Raw genomic sequence first — 17,623 nt, forward strand, 5'->3', positions numbered from 1 at the left:
TTGTGTGGGACTTTGGAGGAGCTCCTTCAGTGCCACCTGCCCTTCCCCAGTGGGCAAATCAGCAACTGCCTCCAGCAAATGGGCTTTTTGATTTTTTAATTGGTTTGGGGATTTTTGTTTGTTCATTTTTTAAATCTGGCTTTGCCTACTGCAGCATTACAGTGAAGATATTATTCTCAGAAATCATCTTTATGAGTTAATAAAGATGATTAAGTTAATAAAGAGTTAATAAAGTTAATGAAGAGTTAATAATATTCATAAATATTAGACCTTCCAAAATATCGAGATCTGCCTTTGATAACTCCAGCATTTCTAGTCCTGGTTTTTTTTGTTTGTTTGGTTTTTTTTTTTTTTTTTTTTGGGGGGGGGGGGGGTTTCTTGTTGATGTTTTTTTTTTCTTTTTTTTCTTTTTTTCTTTTTTTTTGGTTGGTTTTTTGGTTTTGGTTTTTTTAACTGGAGGTATTTTAGTCCTGGGAAAGGCAGAATTTCTCACCTGAAGACATGAGTACTCCATAAAGGAAATCAGCTCAGGGAGCTCAAATATCTGCATTTCTTTGCCCTGCTGGAGTGCACTTAGGAGATGGGAATCAGTCACTATCCCCAGCTTCAGAAAAATCCTTAAACTTCCCACAGCATTCCAGATGTAGGGCACCATGTCCAAGATATTATATTCTCTCTCAAGGTTTTGGGCTTGCTTTCAGGCTCAAATAAATCTTCAGAAAACATTATTAAAATGGTTAACTTGAGACAGGAAGTTTGAATTAGGATTTAAATGCAGCTGCAAATATATCAAGTGCTTGCATCACCCAAATGTTTACTTTTTGTAAAACTTCCCAGAGGTTTTGGTGTTTTCTTAAACACCACAAAGCTCTTTTCATCTAATGAGACATACAGCAAGCAGATCCTATCATACATTAATGGAATCATTAGCATTCACTATCAGTCTGAGGAAAAAAGAGAAAGCCCACAACAAGGAGAGAGAGAACTCCTTCACGTCCTTCATGTTCTAATTCACTTACCAGGTTCTGGGGCTGCTGTAAAAGCTTTATCAGAGAGGGATGGCTGTAACCTAATTAAAAAGAACAAAGAAAGAAAGCAGTTCTTTTTTATCTGGTTTCAATGAAGTAATGCAAAGCATAATCTAGAGAATAACCATAACTTCATGCTTGACTGTTTATGTGTAACTTGTATATTTTTAACTGCTAATAATGGGACTTCTTTTGAAGCAGGACAAACCCCTGGGCTCTTTGTCCCTCAGCAGCCTGTCTGGGTGCAGGGCACAGCCCAGCACTGCTGCTGGGAGCTGTGGCACACTCATTTCCTTACTGTGACAAAATTTTGCTTGATGCAAAAATGATGCAACAGTTTATCCTTACTAAGAAACTAAGACAGCTTCAGTGCTTAATTTATACCCATTGATAGTCTAAAGGATAACTTGCTTGCTTACAGGCAAAACCAATTTATCTGCTGTTAAGAAAAATAATCTTTGAAGGAGGCCAGAGATTTCATTTTAAGCCTGATCTCTAATGTATGAAACACCAACACCAGAGATTAACATTATCTTTTAAATTTCCTTGTAGAAACAGTTGGAAACCTCATCTTCCCTACTGCTCAAGAAGTCAGACAATGGTAATTTTGTTACAAAAGCTTTTTGTGCTTCTGAATCCCCATTCCAGTGGAATGACAACAGCCCTGATTATCCTGTTTGAGCAACGGAGCATTAGGAGACTGTGTTAACAAAACAATTATAAATGCAGTTTTGAATATATTAGCTGAAAACAAAAGAATATCCATATTGTTTTAGCAGCATGTCATGCTGATAAATCTGTTAAAATTATTATGAAGATAATAATACTGGCTATTTGGGACACAGAACAACTAAATCTCCATGGCATCTGCTGTCATGGGAAGAGGGAATGACACATTGAGAGCTGTGTCCTTGAGAACTGCACCTGGGGGTGCCACTGAGAGCCCCTCTGAGAGCAAATCAAGTGTTTTAGAAACCTCCAAAGCACAGCTCCTGCTGTTCAGGAAGATCAAGGATCAGCTCTGGCGTTGCTCTAAGAACTGTTGCTGGTGTTCCCATACGTGGATGCCATTGTATCAGAGATACCACTCTCCTACACAACACAAACCTCTCATTTGCTCCTCATTTACCCTTTTGCACCCACACAGAATCTCTCTCCCATTCTCTTCAGGCCAAGGGTCTGGTGTTCTCCTAGCACCCCCTCATCCTTGTGCCTCCTCAGAGGTGTGGGAATCCCCAAAATTAGGGGCTTTTGGGAAAGCTGCAAAAGGCAGGCCCCAGAGGCAGTAGAACTGTGATTAGCTTAGCTTATCAGTAGCCACCAGATTGGTCAGCAAAAAAATTATTTAAACTGTAGAAAAGCAAGGACAAATAGAACAATGGTCCGCGTATTAACGCTTGTCTAGAATAACTCTCTGAGCTACAGAAAAGTTTATCTAGCAAGATATTAGGAAGGTTGAAGCTTACTAATGGAGCTCTGTGCATTGTGTTTTAAGGCTCACAAGCAGGTATTGTATCCAAATTAAGCAAGCATTGTTTAATCAAAGGTATGTGTGCTTATGGTGATTGGATAGAACTACTGTCAGTGTGCTTTTGCTTTGTGTGATTGGTCAAAAAACTTATAAAGTAAGTTGTAACATTAAATCCTTGGTCTGCTGCCTGGGATGTGAGCTGCTGGCATCTCCCCATTGTCATAACCATGTAATGAGACTGATGCTGGAAAATCAAACAGCTCAAGGCACGTTCCCAGCAGCCCCGTCCCGTCTGTGATTTGTACAGAGCCCCTGGCTGGTGTCAAGAGGGGCCCGGGGAAGGAGGGGAGCACCCTGCATGCCCAGCTGCTGTGACAGGGGCTGTGTGACAGGGCTGAGCTGCCTTGTGGGCTCACAGGCAGCAACAGACACCAGCAAGAAGTAAATGCTTGAATAACCATTCTATAACTGTGGTGGACAAGGCAAAGAGCTCCAGGCTGGCATGGCACACAGGCACCAACTCCTTGCAGTGCCATGAGCAGCACAGGGCTTGGCAGGGCTACAAATCTGCTCCCAGAGCTGGCTCTAAGGAAGGGCACCTGCTCCATCTCTCTTGCTGGGTGTCTGGATCAGTGTGACAGGAACGTACATGTCCTCCAGGCTCATGAATGTGCCTGTCTGCAAAAGGAAAAACAACTAGAGCCTGCTCAAATAATGAGATGGAGAAAGCCCAAAGAATCCTTTGAACTGAGCAGCAGGCTGCTGTCAATAATACCAAACTGCACCTCTCTGCATCTCCCCAAACAAAACAGACCTTCCCAGCACTGAAAAACACATTGTTTCATTTGCTATTCCAGGGTGTTTGCCGGCAAACATGTCAATAACATCCTTCTTGCATTTGGCTCCATGGGGTTTCTAACTCTATTAGACAGAATAGATGCAGGATGAAAGGACAGCTGTGCTACAACTGCCCATAAAAGTGTGGTAAGAAACTATTTCAATCTTTGTTTTTCAGCAAGAGACAGCCCAGAGCATCTTTGCCTAGAGGTATTTTATACTTTATTTCTTATCTCTCCACACAGGCACTTATTAGTTCTCAACCTCTGCTGATAAATATATTCTAGTGTAACAGATCATTATTAAATCTTGGGGAGTCCTGAAAGATTCATGAAAGGTTTTATTGGATTTACTTGCAGAGAGATAAGCACAGATGACTAACAAGCACCTTGTGATCTTGTTTTGCTCTCCCAATTCAGGCCCTACCTCTGTCACCAAGAGGGACATTATTAGTAACCTGGGCAGCTTCAGATAATCTTGTCACTCAGTACAACTGAAATATATAAATTAATGTTGTGTGTTGGGCTGAGGTCAGCCTGTAAGTGTGGAATTTCCATTTACTCCTTGTTGCTGCACTCCCAGAGCCATTATCTGAGGAGGTGCAAGAAGCACTGCACTGTAGCTCCTTTGGGACTAAGGAATGAGTTCCCTGGGATAAAACCCAGCTTGTCCTTGGGAGGGCATTGCCTCATGAGGAGGAGGAACTACATGGCTTAGGAGGTCAGTCACAGCACTGGAGTCTTGTTCTATTCACCACTTCCAACCTACCAGAGAAAGCAAACTGCAGAGCCCCCGCCCATTTTTGCTCATTAGGAAAATATCCCCTCCTTAATACTTCAATATTTTATACACAAAACTCTTAAAAGAGGTGTGCCTGCACCATCCAGCTCCAGAAGGTCAGAAAGCCCCAGTGCACTGTCTGTACAATTTCATGCTTTTGGAATATGCACTGACTTTCATACTTTGGAGTGTGCATTTGACTACATGACTGAGATTTGTTTCTCAAAATCAATTTCTGTGTGAAGAATGAGAAGCCATGTAAATGCATCTCCTTTCCCAGAACCCAAAATCCAAGCTCACTGGCATCCAAGCCTCGTGCTCCTGTATCTCACCCCTATTTCCTCATGAGCGGAGGCCAAATTATCTCAGTGCAGCCTGAAAGATACAAAGCAGTGAGAATTTCTGTTGGGGGAAACAAGGTACAGACATTGCAGGGCTCTGGAATGGTTTCACTGAGTGCTGCAGGACAACAACACTGCCTGCAAAGAAGGCTGGGCTAAGTGAACACCCACAGCAGTCACAAGGTCTCAGATGCCTGAAGTTTGGTAACAACCTGAACATCATCAAATTCTGTTTCCCAGGAAAGGAGGCCTGTAGGGATGATTTTGAGTCATCACAGTTTCTATACATAGCACAAGATCTACCTTTTAAATTACCCCAGCACTTCTGCAGGAGTGTATTTTTAAGCAGCTGAGAGGAGCCATGGATGAGGAGCAAACAAAGTGGACTGAAGTGAACTCCTACTGAAACGTGCATGCCTTGCAGCTGGGGCTCACATTTCTGCCTTGCTTCTGCTTGCAAGGCTTCACAAAGCAATCAGCTGACTCTCCCAGGCACTTGCCAGGCCCTGTGCCTGCTCCCCCAGACAAATGAGCTGCCACCTTTGCTTTCAGTCAGCACCACAGCTCAGTGCTGGCCTTGTTTCATCCTGCTGCAGCCCACATGGCTCACTCCTTTGGTTTTTTTCCTACTTGTTTTGAGATAGAAATGTTAACTAAAGCATATAATTTCATGTTTAAAATGTCCACATTATGCTTATTAATGTTTAAAACAGTAATATACTATTACAGAGTCATGAAGTCACAGATCCAAGCCAGCAAAGACAACCTGAATTGTGGAACTTGCACATTCAAATTGAGATTAATACTAGATCTCTTCCTGGCACCACTATGCACTTTAAGAGAGCTTTAAGTATAGAATTTGTAGTTCCTCCAACTATTCAAACCCACCACTACACAGTACACAGAAGTGAGCTGTCCCCGATCACAACAAGGTGTTCATTATGTCACTTCTGTTTTTTAAAATTAATCAACCAACTTCCCTGGTGGCGCCTAAAATAAGAAAATGACATGACAAAACAGGTTGAGGACAAAACAAAACATTTTGGTAGAAGTGCCTCCTACCTATTGGGACGGAAGAAATCTGAGAGTAGAGATCCAACATACGATTGCCATCTACATCTACGAGGTAATTCCCTCGGCTCTCTTCGTAATTGCAAAAGAAGTGCACAGCCTCTGCATTCTTCAGGAAAAAAAACAATGAGTGCTTTCAAAAGTGGTAGTATGTAGGAAGGTGCAACTAATGGTTATACAGCCAAATCTGATAAAAATATCTAATGCTAGGATAAAAAGGCATATTGTATTCACAGCATGGGAATAACTGTACAGCTATTTTTATAATGACTGTTAAAAGGGCAAGTCTTTACTTTTTCTACAGAAATGAAGCACAGACATGGAGAAATTGCTCATCTTAGGAAGGCAATATGTACTAGGCTGACATATTTTTAAACTCAAGCCATAATATACCTTACTTTCATTGGCCACTCTAACAATTCTGAAGTTTTTCTTTAGACACACATAGCTTAAACATATACATGTTGAAAGAAAAATCCCTGATGCTAGCAAAATGATTCTGCAGTATTCACAATATACTACAAAAGATTTCATTCAAATGCATATATAAACCACACAAAATGTACTCAGTGTGGAAAACTGGAGTCAGTGTCTCACCTTTCTTTGTGGCACAAACATACAAACCAGGATTTTAAAACAAGTTCTGAAATCCAAGTGTTAACACTCCCCAAAACACAGAAAACATGACAAATTACCTGAATGCCATTCAGCTTCTTCATTAATTCCTGCACAAAAACAAATGTCACAGTCTCAGGTGTGTAATCAGCAAATACTGATGGAGAATGTTTATTTCTTTTTTATGATCCCATAAATCTTATGCAAACTTTGTAGTCCTGTGTGCTTACCAGGCAACTCTACCTGCCACAGGAACTTTCATGGTGCATCTTGCAAATATTACAGTCAAAACTATGACCTGTGGCATGCAGAGCTAAACGGGCTGCAAACACAGTTTAACTGTAAATCTCCAAAAAGGGAAAGCTGCCTCTTCTATATTGACCAACTGAACTGAGAAAACAAGAGAGAAATCAGAAAATAAGAGAAGCCAGAGTCACACAGAAGGGATACTGGTACATTGGTTCTAGAAAGACAGCTCCTTTTTATTAAAAACAACACAAAAACCTCACAAAAACCAAAACCCACCACAATGCACAAATGCTGACTCTGCCAGAGTAAAACAACATCCAGCAAATTCAAACTCTTGCTTCATTTCAAAACCAAAGCATTATTTCACATAATGAAAAGCTTCTATTTCAGCAGGACCACAAGTGACCAAGCATGATCAGGTGTTTTATTAAAATGACGCTCTTTTGCTTTGAATTATTCTATGGGAATTATTATTATTATATGGGAACTTGGCAGTTGAGATTCAGATCTGCCTCTCAGAGAGGGGCATTTTATTAATGAGCTTTTCATTCTCAAGCTCCTGATAAAAATGGGCAAAGACTTATGGAATTATATTTTTTCATATCAGATTTAAGGTTTGAAATGAATCTGTTTTCTAGCAAGTGAGACACAGCTAAAGATAAAAAAACCAAGTTACTCTACTTTGGAAACTTACTCTAGATCGTGGTCCAGGAACTTCTGTCTTCATCAGAGGTCCATCATAGTCAAAATCCACATCAATTTTAGCTGCAGCTTGACTGATATACCTGTGTCCTGTAAGAAATAACGAAAACCTGAGTACAGACCATATTTTCTGTGCTCTCCTTTTAGAAGATACATCCATACCTTGCGTGACTGAAAACACTTGACAGATGAGACCAATTACATTGAGCTGTCTGAAGTGAACTATGTATCTCATTTTTGACCACTCAAAATAAAACCAATATCAGTGAGGTGGCTTAAAACAAACAACAAACCAAAAAATCCCAAGGGAAATCACAAGGCAACCCTAGAGAAACAGAGGCAAAGCACAGGAGGATTGAGAGCACATCTTTTTCCATCTCTTTTGTTGAGTCTCTCCATTATGCCCTGTGCAAGCTTTTGCCATAAATTCCCCACTCCTACACAGAGATGGTCAACTACCAGTAATAACCAAAAAGCCTGATGGAGTCCACAAGAAAAATCCAGTATGATGCTTTTCAATAGCCCAAAGAACACTCTTTGGGAAAGATTTGTCTCAGAAAGGTAAATGGCCTTGTCTGACATAAACCAGCATCCTGCAGTGCAGCTCTGAAATCTGAGTCCCAGTCAGCACCAGTTTTCCTTCTGATCTTGCTGGTTTTTATCCACATGTGTAGGGAAGCGTAATAAAATTGACACCTTAATGAAAATAAAAGGCAAAAATCTGCTGTGCTTTACCAATAACACACTCTGCTTCCCTTTCTGAAATAATTGTTTTAAAGTTTTAAAGAGTTTAGGCAAACTTCCTATGACAGAGACAGTTCTGGTAAGCATGTATTCCAAATATGTACATATTCCATTAAGGGGATTATGGGATAATATGGGGATTGTACATTTGCAAAAAAAGGAAGTACAGGCTCCAAAGCTCTACACCAAGGTGACCAGCAGAGAGTATGAGCTTGCTCTGGTTACATATTGAACTAAAGCAACATTCTTGGCAATTACATTTTTGTCATGGAGCATCTGCAAGCCTCTTTCCAGCATGGTATCAACAACAAACTGATCTTAATACTCTTAACTTGGGGGAATCACAATCAGACCTGAAAGAAGAGGGCATAACTTTTATAATATCTGTGGTAGGCAATTTTTAGCTGGTGCAATCTGAATGCCCTAAAATGAAGATCCTCAGCTCCCCTTGTCACCAGCTGCATCTCAGATCCAGGCTGAGCATGGCAAGTCAGGCAACACCAGCTCTTGCCCGGGGCACTTGGAGCAGCAGGGTCTGAAGGTACCACTCACCACACCCTGCTGTGCCAGGGCCATGCTGCCAGGTGCTAAACCAATAAACTGCAGCCCAGTTTGGCACAGGGGCAGGGAGGGAGATGCCTGGGCAGCCAGGCCAGCAGTCAAACACATGGAAATCCCTGGGGTGCAGCACTGCCACCAGAAACCCTGGCAGCACCACTGCCATCCATACCCACCTCTCACTGCCAGAGCTCTGTTCCAGCAATGTGCTGAAAACGTTTTGTGTTTGGAAGTAACAGTTGTTAAATAAACCAAATATTTATCAAGGAAAACAGAAGGTATCCTGTGATACTGCTCAGCAGTGCTCTGAGCACAGCCATTCAGCTGAAATTTCCAACAGTGACTCGAGACATTTGCCTCAGCTTGTTTCAGCCCAAGCTGGGATGTCTCAAGCAAGCCTGATTTCAAGAAACTATTTGGAAAATCACCGCCTTTGAAAGCATTTTGGAGTACTTAAAGTCACTGCTCATCTTGGGAAAACTTAGTCTGCAAAGATGATTATTCTCCCCAGCTTTAATTCAGATGCGTCAGTGCCTCTCTGCAAAGCTATTAATAGGTTTTGTTACAGCAACACCATTTTTGTGTCATTCTGTTTAACATTCATGTAAATTGGAGACTGCATGGCAACTGCTCCACTGAGGGGAGGAAAGCTACTGCAAATAAAAGATCAAAGGTGACTCCATTGGCACAGCCAGGGGATGCTGGGGGCACACCCAGGCTGTGCCAGCCACAGCACTGACACACAAGGAGCTCTCCAGGCTCAGGGCACTTGAACAGCACAGACACAACCTCTCTTACTGCCATATGGCCCAAGACTTTTGCAGCCCAACGCTCCCTTGGTGCTCAGGGACGTGTCCAAAGCCTTGTGGTGACAAAGGCAAAGAAGGCCAGCAGTTTGGAGTAGCTGAGAACTACTTCAGCAGTTTTCAGAGCACAGGGGATGGCCCCAGCCCTGCTCCCTCTCACAGCCCATTTCCTCATTTCCAGCCTCACCACTGCCCTTGCTCTGCAGCCAAACAGGAGCTCAGGCCACTCTCCAAAGGCACAGAGGAGGTCAGAGCCCTGCCTGGGCACTCATGGCTTTCTGGCTCCCCTCTCTCCACATCCCCTGCGAGGCTTTGTTCTGCATGCCCCAGGAACAGCAGGACACGGTGCTGCCTCTCCCTGCTCACAGCACAGCTCTGGGACATGGCTGCTCTCCTGTAAAGGCTTTTCCAGGCACTTGGACAGGGTGATGGATGGCTGCATCAATACCTGCTTTGTTTAGCCTGGAGGAGGATTTCAGGCCATGCTCTGTCTCCCTTGCTTCCCCCCAGCCCCAGCATCAGCCCCACAGTCTCCTGATGGTGCAAGAAAATGCAAATAAATCAGGTCACTCACTGTAGTGCTTCATCCCCTGGGAAACTGCAGCAGGCTCTGCTCAGCTGGCATTTCTATCTTGAAGGTACTCAATGAGCTTTGCAACTCAGCCCAAATTTTTACTGTTTGACTTTTGAATATCAACTTACCCTGCAACAGAAACCCTGAAGATACAAGACACAATGTAATTCAGGCTACTCCAACTGGATATTTGGGAGTTTTAGACATTTGCAGGCCAGGACTGGGTTTTTGCCTCCCAAAAAGACAGCAGAGATAGGACAGGTAAAAACTGAGATTGTCACTATGACCAAGCAAGGTATTTTCAAGAACTGAGAATCCCTGGTGGGATTCTCATCCTTCAGTGAACTAACAGCATTAACTTTGTAATAAAAGGTAATCCCTTGATTTTCTGATGACATGTGAACAAACTGCCTTAGAAAAAGGGGATTTTGTGTTATATTATCTTAAGAACAGGAGCAAATGACATAACCTCAGCTCTCATGCTCCAAGTGTGTAGAGCTAATGGGCTCTGACCAAGTGTCCTTCTCTAAAGAAGCATTACCAAAGCTCTTAAATTACATTTAGCTGACATGACCAAGAACAGCACCCTTTAATCCCTGGTAAACAAAGCAGTCTCTTTTTTACCATGGCAAAAGTAAAAACACAAGCATAGGTTAATGAACCTCATTCAGAGAGCACACAGGCTGAACAATTTGCACAGAATTTTCTACCCATCCCACTTAAAGAAGGTGGGCATAATAAGTTAAATTCTACTTTTCTTGCAGACTTCTCAAAGTTCTCATCACACATCATCTTTCTGAACACTTGAATAACATCAGCAAATTATCACATCCTTCCTTTTCATCCAACAGGATGTTATCACTTGCTAGCAGGCAGCAAAGCTCATTTCCCAACTCTGCTTCCCCACGCTGCCCCCCTTGCTCTCCAGGGGTCCCAGTCAGCAATTTTAACAAAGTGCCACATTGCTATAGCAACATAATTAATATAAGTGCACCCTGCTAATTTGGGGATGCTGGGAGTCACAAAGCACCACTGCTGGCAGGTCTGTGCTGAGAGCTGATCTCTGATAACAGAGCTGCAATCAAGGCAGGGATAGAAAGAGCTTGAGCCTCTCATGTGTTTGACCAAAAATAACACTCCCATTAACACAGCCCCTGAGTGTACAACTGGATATTAGCTGGGAGAAACTCCATTGGAGGCACTGAAAGGACATGGGTGTAATGAAGAAAATGAACAATTACAAGGAAAAGGAGAAGAAGAGGAATGAAAGGCCATGCTGGCATAAGCAGAGGTCTCAGACACAAGTGTCTGGCTGTGAAGGGCTGCAAGGGGAAGCTCTGCAGTGCCCAGGGAGCACATGCCCTGTGCCACACCACTGCTGCCCTGGGCACTGCAGACAGGCAATGCCCTCAGACTTCCCCTCCACAGTGCCAATCAAAGCACCTTCCAGACAGGATTTTTAGAGCATGGAGGCGCTGACAGCCAAAAGTAGGAGGACTGTGATTTCCTCTGAGTCCTCTTTATGTGTTACAAGTAGAATCTGTTACTAACAGATCTCGAAAGGGAATGGCAAAAGGCCAGGCTAGCTAGAGATGTTTGGGAAATGAACACCACTATTGCATAACATTGTGAAAAGTGAGATTGCTATTTACAGAGTGCTTATGCTGCAAGATCAGAAGCTCTTCCACATGAGATTGTCTGTGTTTCAGCACTCCCACATGCACACTTTGGATTCTCCAAAGATGAAGAAAAAACTAGTACCACGCAGGCCATAAAGTGGAAACTCCTGGAAGAAAGAACAAGAGAAGTTCCCTTTCTCCATCCCAGCACAATCCCAAACCAGCTCCTCAGGAGAGTTACAGGTCCATCCAACCACTGCTCTTTGTAGTTCTTGTGATCTGAACCAGTTGTAACATCCTCTCTCTTCCAACAATTCACCAGCTACAGAGCTCACCAGGGCACCTCTGGAGGTGAACAACCAGGCACAAGGAGCAGCCAGGTGGGGAATCAGCCAGCACTGATACAGCCTCTCTTTGTGGCACAGAACACTTGATAGGAGCATCACACTCACCAAAGGAACTGAGAACAGCAGTCCCAGCTTGGACTCTGCCTTGCACCAGAGCCTGCTTACAACAACAGGTTTTATGTGATTGTTCTTATATAGCTCAGCTTTTTGTGGAAGTGTTTGATCAGACAGAAGAGTAAACGTCCCTCAGTCCAGCAGGAGAGGTTGCACCCCAGTTTCCAGGGCTCCAGCTGAAGCTGACCTCAAGCTGACCTCTACAATCCCAAGAAGGGGATTGTTCTCTGCTTCTGCCACACATCCCTCACACAAATCCAGCCTGTTCTCTGTGATTTCCTTAGGGATGCTCTTAATGTACAAACCAAATTAAAAAAGTAAAATGTCTTAGCAAGGATCAATACTGGAGACAAAAGTGTGACTGAGAATAAATCATTCTCATGGCTTTCCAGCCTCTCTGTGGTAACTGTGATGGGAACAAGTCAATAACTAGTATGAACATCTCTCAGACTTTACTGCAGTGGACCCAGGTGCTAAACATTATTATCCTCTCCAGAGAGACAGGAAACAGGCTGAGTCAGGTGAGGTACAGCCTCAACAAGTGCTACTGCACTGCACTGGAAGGGCACAGACTCTGGAGGAGAAAAATTGGACCTACAAGGAGAGACTCAAACAGAATTCAGCAGAGAGAAAAGTGTGAGGTCTTGGGGGAGACAGTAGTTATCAAACATGTAAAAGGCTGCTACAAAGAAAAAATAAACATTCCAGCCTCCAGGTCCTCTGAGGGCAGGACAAACAGCAAGGATTTGATTTTTTCCTGTTGTGAAACTTAGGCTAAATATTAGAAAAAAAGTTTTAAAGGTAAGGTCAGTCCAGCAATAAGCAAATTGCCTGGGGAGGCTGCAGAAGCTGCAGAACAGATCAGCAGCCTAGAAGGGCATGGGCAGGCACTAATGCAAACTGATGCTACCTTCAGGCAGCAGCCTGACCTTCTGCCATGCTTTCGGTGCAGGATTCAAAGACAAATTCAAGCCCTTTGGGTAATCAGCAGGAAAGTGAATCACATCTCTGGAGTGCCAGCCTGTCCTCATAGCTATGGTAGTGCCCTACCAGCAACAACCACCTGCCCCCAAAGCAGGGAGCCAGAACAGCTTTGCTGCTGCAGTGCCCAGCTGGCAAAACCAGGGCTGGCACAAAGGGAATAACCACTGACATGCACAGTGCCAGCTGTGATCAGCCTGCAGCACACCAGCAACAGAACTCACTTCAGGTAAGATGGTAACACCAAGATACACCCTCATTTCTCCATCAGCTGCCTCTGCTGGCCCTGCCTGGCTGATTCCAGAGATTGCAATGCAGAGGCTTTGTAAGAGGAGGATTAGGTTAGTTACTCACTCTATTGTCATTCTGCCACCCTTCACATTCTAGTGAACCTTGTCTTTGAGGGCAAACGATCAGGCAGATCAAACAGAAGGAAAACAAAAGCATACCTGATTAAGGGCTTATTTTCAAGGAAGGGCATGATACTTACAGGCTTCACATTTTTGGGTAAGATTGAAGTTGGCTATTGCTTATCATTTATTACATATTGTCATGTGCTTTGCTTAGCTTTTGCATTTTGATAAATGATTTCCATTTTCCATTCCTAGTTTGCTTGCCAGGGTTTAACATTGTATGAATAAGGAGAACAGTGTGCAGCGGTTAAGTAACAAAGATTTTCCAACTAGAGTAATAGTCAAGGGTGAAAAAAATCTCTTTGTGTAAATAAATTTATTGTAGATTCAAGATGAACAGGAAGGTTTGCTTAATGCACAATACAACTGAAAAATGACAGCCTACAGACACAAAGACCTACCAAGAGGCAATCTATTCCCTCCTCTCCACCTCCACCTCCCTTGGCAACACTGTCATTTCATTATCCACAAAAAAAAAAATAAATGTACCAGCCCAAATGGCACTGCAGGATTTCTGTGGGAGTAATGTACAGTCTCTTTTTTAGCCTGTAAAGCTCTGAACTGGAGTGCTCAAAAATACCTTGGAGGAGAGCACTCTGGAGCAGAGAGCTCGTGGATGTCACCCTGAGCATTTCCCTAAAAGCCACAGAGCCCAGCAGCATGCAACCTGAGCTGGGGCTCAGGGAAATGGCCTGGAGCTCCAGCTTTGGCCACAGCCACCAGAGCCTCCTGCCTGCTCTGTGGGGCTGCAGGGGCACAGCTCCTCCTGTCAGGGGCTCTCCTCTTGCTCCACCATTCCTGACCTCTGCTCACTCACACCCAAAGGCCACAGGGCCCTTACACAGCCTGCACCCAGGGCTCTCTATTATTTGCTTCAGTATTTTAGCAGCCTTGGAAGTTTCCTGGAAGCAAGGATGGATTAACGGAGCCCAGAGCTGCCTTCCTTTCTTATGGGGATCTACACTCCCCCACTGATGGTGAGAGAGGAGGAGGAGTTTGGGCACCTGCCCTCCACTGCCCACCTGCACCTCTGGGCTTGGGAAGCAGCAGGAATTGTACAGACACTGGGAGGGACAGGGAGCATTAAGTGATGCTGAGGGTGACAGATTAGCTCAAGGACTGCCAGCACTTTCCACTGCCCACCATGGACCCAACAATCCCTGCTCTTGTCCAGTGTGGATAATCAGTGAGTCACTCCCAGGAACACACACACACATCCTGCACTGAAGCACTGACCTAATATCTTCTAATAGTTATAAGACCTGACTAGGTGCTCTTTAGTCAAAGGTCAGTTGCTCCCTGAAGTGTATTATTTAAAGGGAAATCAATGATGCTGAAGTTTCTGAGCAAATGGAAGGGAGTGCTTGGTTTATCCTGGCAGTGGCAGAAGGAGCACAGTGGCACTGCAGAAGGGTGGAAGGACAGGAGAAACACTGAGATTTACTCAGTCACACAAAACCCCATTCAGCCACACTGTACTCAGTGTAACAGTACATGGAATGGATGTTCATAAGACTCCACACTGCTTTGTCCAACACAGCCAACAGGAATTTAGGTTTTTTATCTATTTCACAGAGACTGCAGGTTTAATATACACACGGTAAATTTCAAGCCAGGGTTAAGGCAAAACTTGCCATTCACTTAGGAGAAAGTGGTTTGAGCTGTGTGGCAGGTTTTTATTTCACACTAGAGCTCACTAGAGGCAGAAACCCCAGTGAGGGTCCCAACCTTCATGCCAATCACACAAAACCTCTTCACAAGGGAAGATGGGCAAGGTTGTGCTACACAGCACAAAGAGAAAACCCAGCTCTTTTGATGGATGGATGATTGTCTTATTTGATGGATGATTGTCTAATCTCTGCACCACGAAGTGCCAGAGAGTAAAAGCAGAGTTCCAAGGGCTGAAGAGCTTTACTTCAGTTAGCATCTTTACAGGGAAAATTATTAACTTGATACATTGATACAAAAAAATCAGATATACTTTGGACTACAACTGTGGTCCACTTTAGGCTACAACTGCATCATTATCTAAGACACCGAACATCATATTCCTCAAGGTCTGAAAGACTCAACACCACAGGACAAACCCCAGAAATGTTCAAATTGGAATTCTGTCCACCGGAGTAAAGTTAACACCAAGTACAAAGCAGGAAAATACAAGGAAACACTTACCAAGTACAAAGCAGGAAAATACAAGGAAACACTTACCAAGAACAAAGCAGGAAAATGCAAGGAAACACCAAGTACAAAGCAGGAAAATGCAAGGAAACACTTACCAAATACCAGCAGTCTGGAGTTTTGCTGCAGGCAACAGGTAAGCTGTCGACTAAGCAACATTGACGCCATTTTATCTTTACTGAAAAAGACTCAATCTTGAGAGACTTCTTTCTGGTTGATGTTCTGGGAAAATAAAAAAAAGGAAAAGAAAATCACTTATTCATGTCCCTATAGATGCAGCCACTATTACTGTGCTGTCCAACTCCCCCTTTCATTAATTCCCATCCAAAGGCACCAAGAGCAGGGTTTGATGGATTAATGCTGATGTTCAGAGCAGTCTCAGGATTGAGCCCAACATCTGATTCTTGGCTTGGTCTTGCTAAGGTAAATGACTTCTAGGCTAAATGAATGTTCCAGCTTCAGCAGGGCCAGCAGGTAAAGGTCAGTACCTATTTGCCCTTGCTCTTCCTCTCTACTTTCTCTGTATATATAGCCTGTGTTGAACTTTAAAAAAAAAGTTTCCAGTCAAGCCAAAGCTGTCATTTTTGATTTGATCTAAGTTTATGAGAAAAACTTCATCAAATACAAAAGAGAGGAGGACAAGCACTAGGAAATAAAAGAAAATAAATCCTCTGAAAAAACAGCCTTTTAGCCATTAATTACACCTCTGTGAAGAGAGAATGTGAGAGCTGAGATTGTCCAGCCTGAAGGCTCAGGTTGCATCCCATCAATGAGTAATAAATACTTGATGGGAAAGAAGGAGTCAGGGCTTCTCAGAGATGTCCAGTGATGGGATAAGAGGCAATGGGCACAAACTAAAATACTCTGAGCTCCACCTAAGCACAGGAAAACTCCCAGCAGGTTTCCCAGAGAGAGCATGGAATCACCATGCCTGGGGATACCCACAACCCAAATGGTCCAGAGCAGATTGCTTTAGGTGTTACTGCTTGGGCAGAGGGCTGGACCAGACCCTCAGCTCCCTCCCAAGCTCAGCCATTCCATGGTTCTACCTCAGCTGGTTACATAAAAATGACCTTGGAAAGTCAAGCAGCATGACAGATAACATGCCTCCCTTTCACTATGGATCACTTGTGCAGAAAGCTGGGCTGCAAGTCAGGAATAGGTAAAACAGGTCATTGAATTATTATCCAGGACACAGGTTAAATTCAAACTTCACACTTATCAGCATGGCCCCTTGTTCAGTGTAGGACACTGGAGCCCTTTGCCTGGCATTTGCACCTTGTTGGATGCAGACCATGGAGCAGCAGTGGACCGAGGCTTGCAGTCCAAGTGACAAAATGTCACTATTATCCATAAACCTGGAAAAAATTATATTTAACAAATACACTCAGAGTAGAGCTGGTCTTCCAGCAGAAAGAGAACACAGTTCACAGCTTCCATCAGTCCTATGCCATCAATAAAACATGCCAGCAGATGTTCATGACCAGAAGCAGGGAAGTAGTGAGCTATTGCTACCATGACAGTAATATCTCATACACAGAATTAAAATATCAGAAATTCAATTTCTCTATTGTCTTTACGTGAAACACTATTTGTTCTCCTTCACATGTGGGCTTTTTCAAAATATATAAAAGAAAATAAAAAATTTCTTGCCTACAGAGATTTATAAATTCACAGATCTATTAAGAGTCAGGAACAAAACCAATTCCCTGTGCCTCCCCAGACAATTGACACAGCACTCGGTTTCACTTAGTTCAAATTAAAATTCAAGGTAGTTTGCAATGTGCCAAGATGAACAAACACTTGCACAACACTTGTGCACACACTGGAAAAGCAAGATTGCCTTCCTAAGGCTTTGGGTCACAACTGCAGAAGGAACTAGTTAATTTTGTTTTCAGTAAAGAGAAACTTCACTTATAAGACAAGATTAGTTTAATTAATTCATTATGTTTTCTTCCTCAGCTTCGTTCTTTACTTGTGCTAACTTCAGCATAATCAATGTGTGAAGAAATATCCCAACACCATGGATTTCTTATCTCATGACCACCCTCTAACAAAAACCAAATGACAAGAAAATGCCCAGCACCTCGATGGATGTCCTCTGCTCAGAGCTGTTTATCTGCTTCTATATTACTCCAATCTCCAATTCCCTCCATAAGCTGCTCTACAAAGTGTTACTTTTTTAGTCTTTAGGA

The 17,623-nt window shown here is 43.3% G+C and overlaps 1 protein-coding gene across 3 annotated transcripts in view; it reads right to left on the reverse strand.

Annotated features, from left to right (window-relative positions):
* ABAT (4-aminobutyrate aminotransferase) overlaps positions 1–17,623 on the reverse strand; it is a 50,033-nt gene that overhangs the window by 12,087 nt on the left and 20,323 nt on the right. For all 3 annotated transcript variants that reach the window (XM_058035375.1, XM_058035376.1, XM_058035374.1), the window contains exons 2-6: positions 15,527–15,650; positions 7,087–7,184; positions 6,224–6,253; positions 5,520–5,637; positions 1,020–1,069 (exon numbers count right to left, since the gene is read on the reverse strand). In XM_058035375.1, the coding sequence (XP_057891358.1) occupies positions 1,020–1,069; positions 5,520–5,637; positions 6,224–6,253; positions 7,087–7,184; positions 15,527–15,596 (366 nt within the window). In that variant the 5' untranslated portion in view covers positions 15,597–15,650. The remainder of the gene's footprint in view (positions 1–1,019; positions 1,070–5,519; positions 5,638–6,223; positions 6,254–7,086; positions 7,185–15,526; positions 15,651–17,623) is intronic.

Source organism: Melospiza georgiana, chromosome 16, assembly GCF_028018845.1.
Source record: "Melospiza georgiana isolate bMelGeo1 chromosome 16, bMelGeo1.pri, whole genome shotgun sequence".
In the NCBI taxonomy this organism is placed as follows: Eukaryota; Metazoa; Chordata; class Aves; order Passeriformes; family Passerellidae; genus Melospiza; species Melospiza georgiana.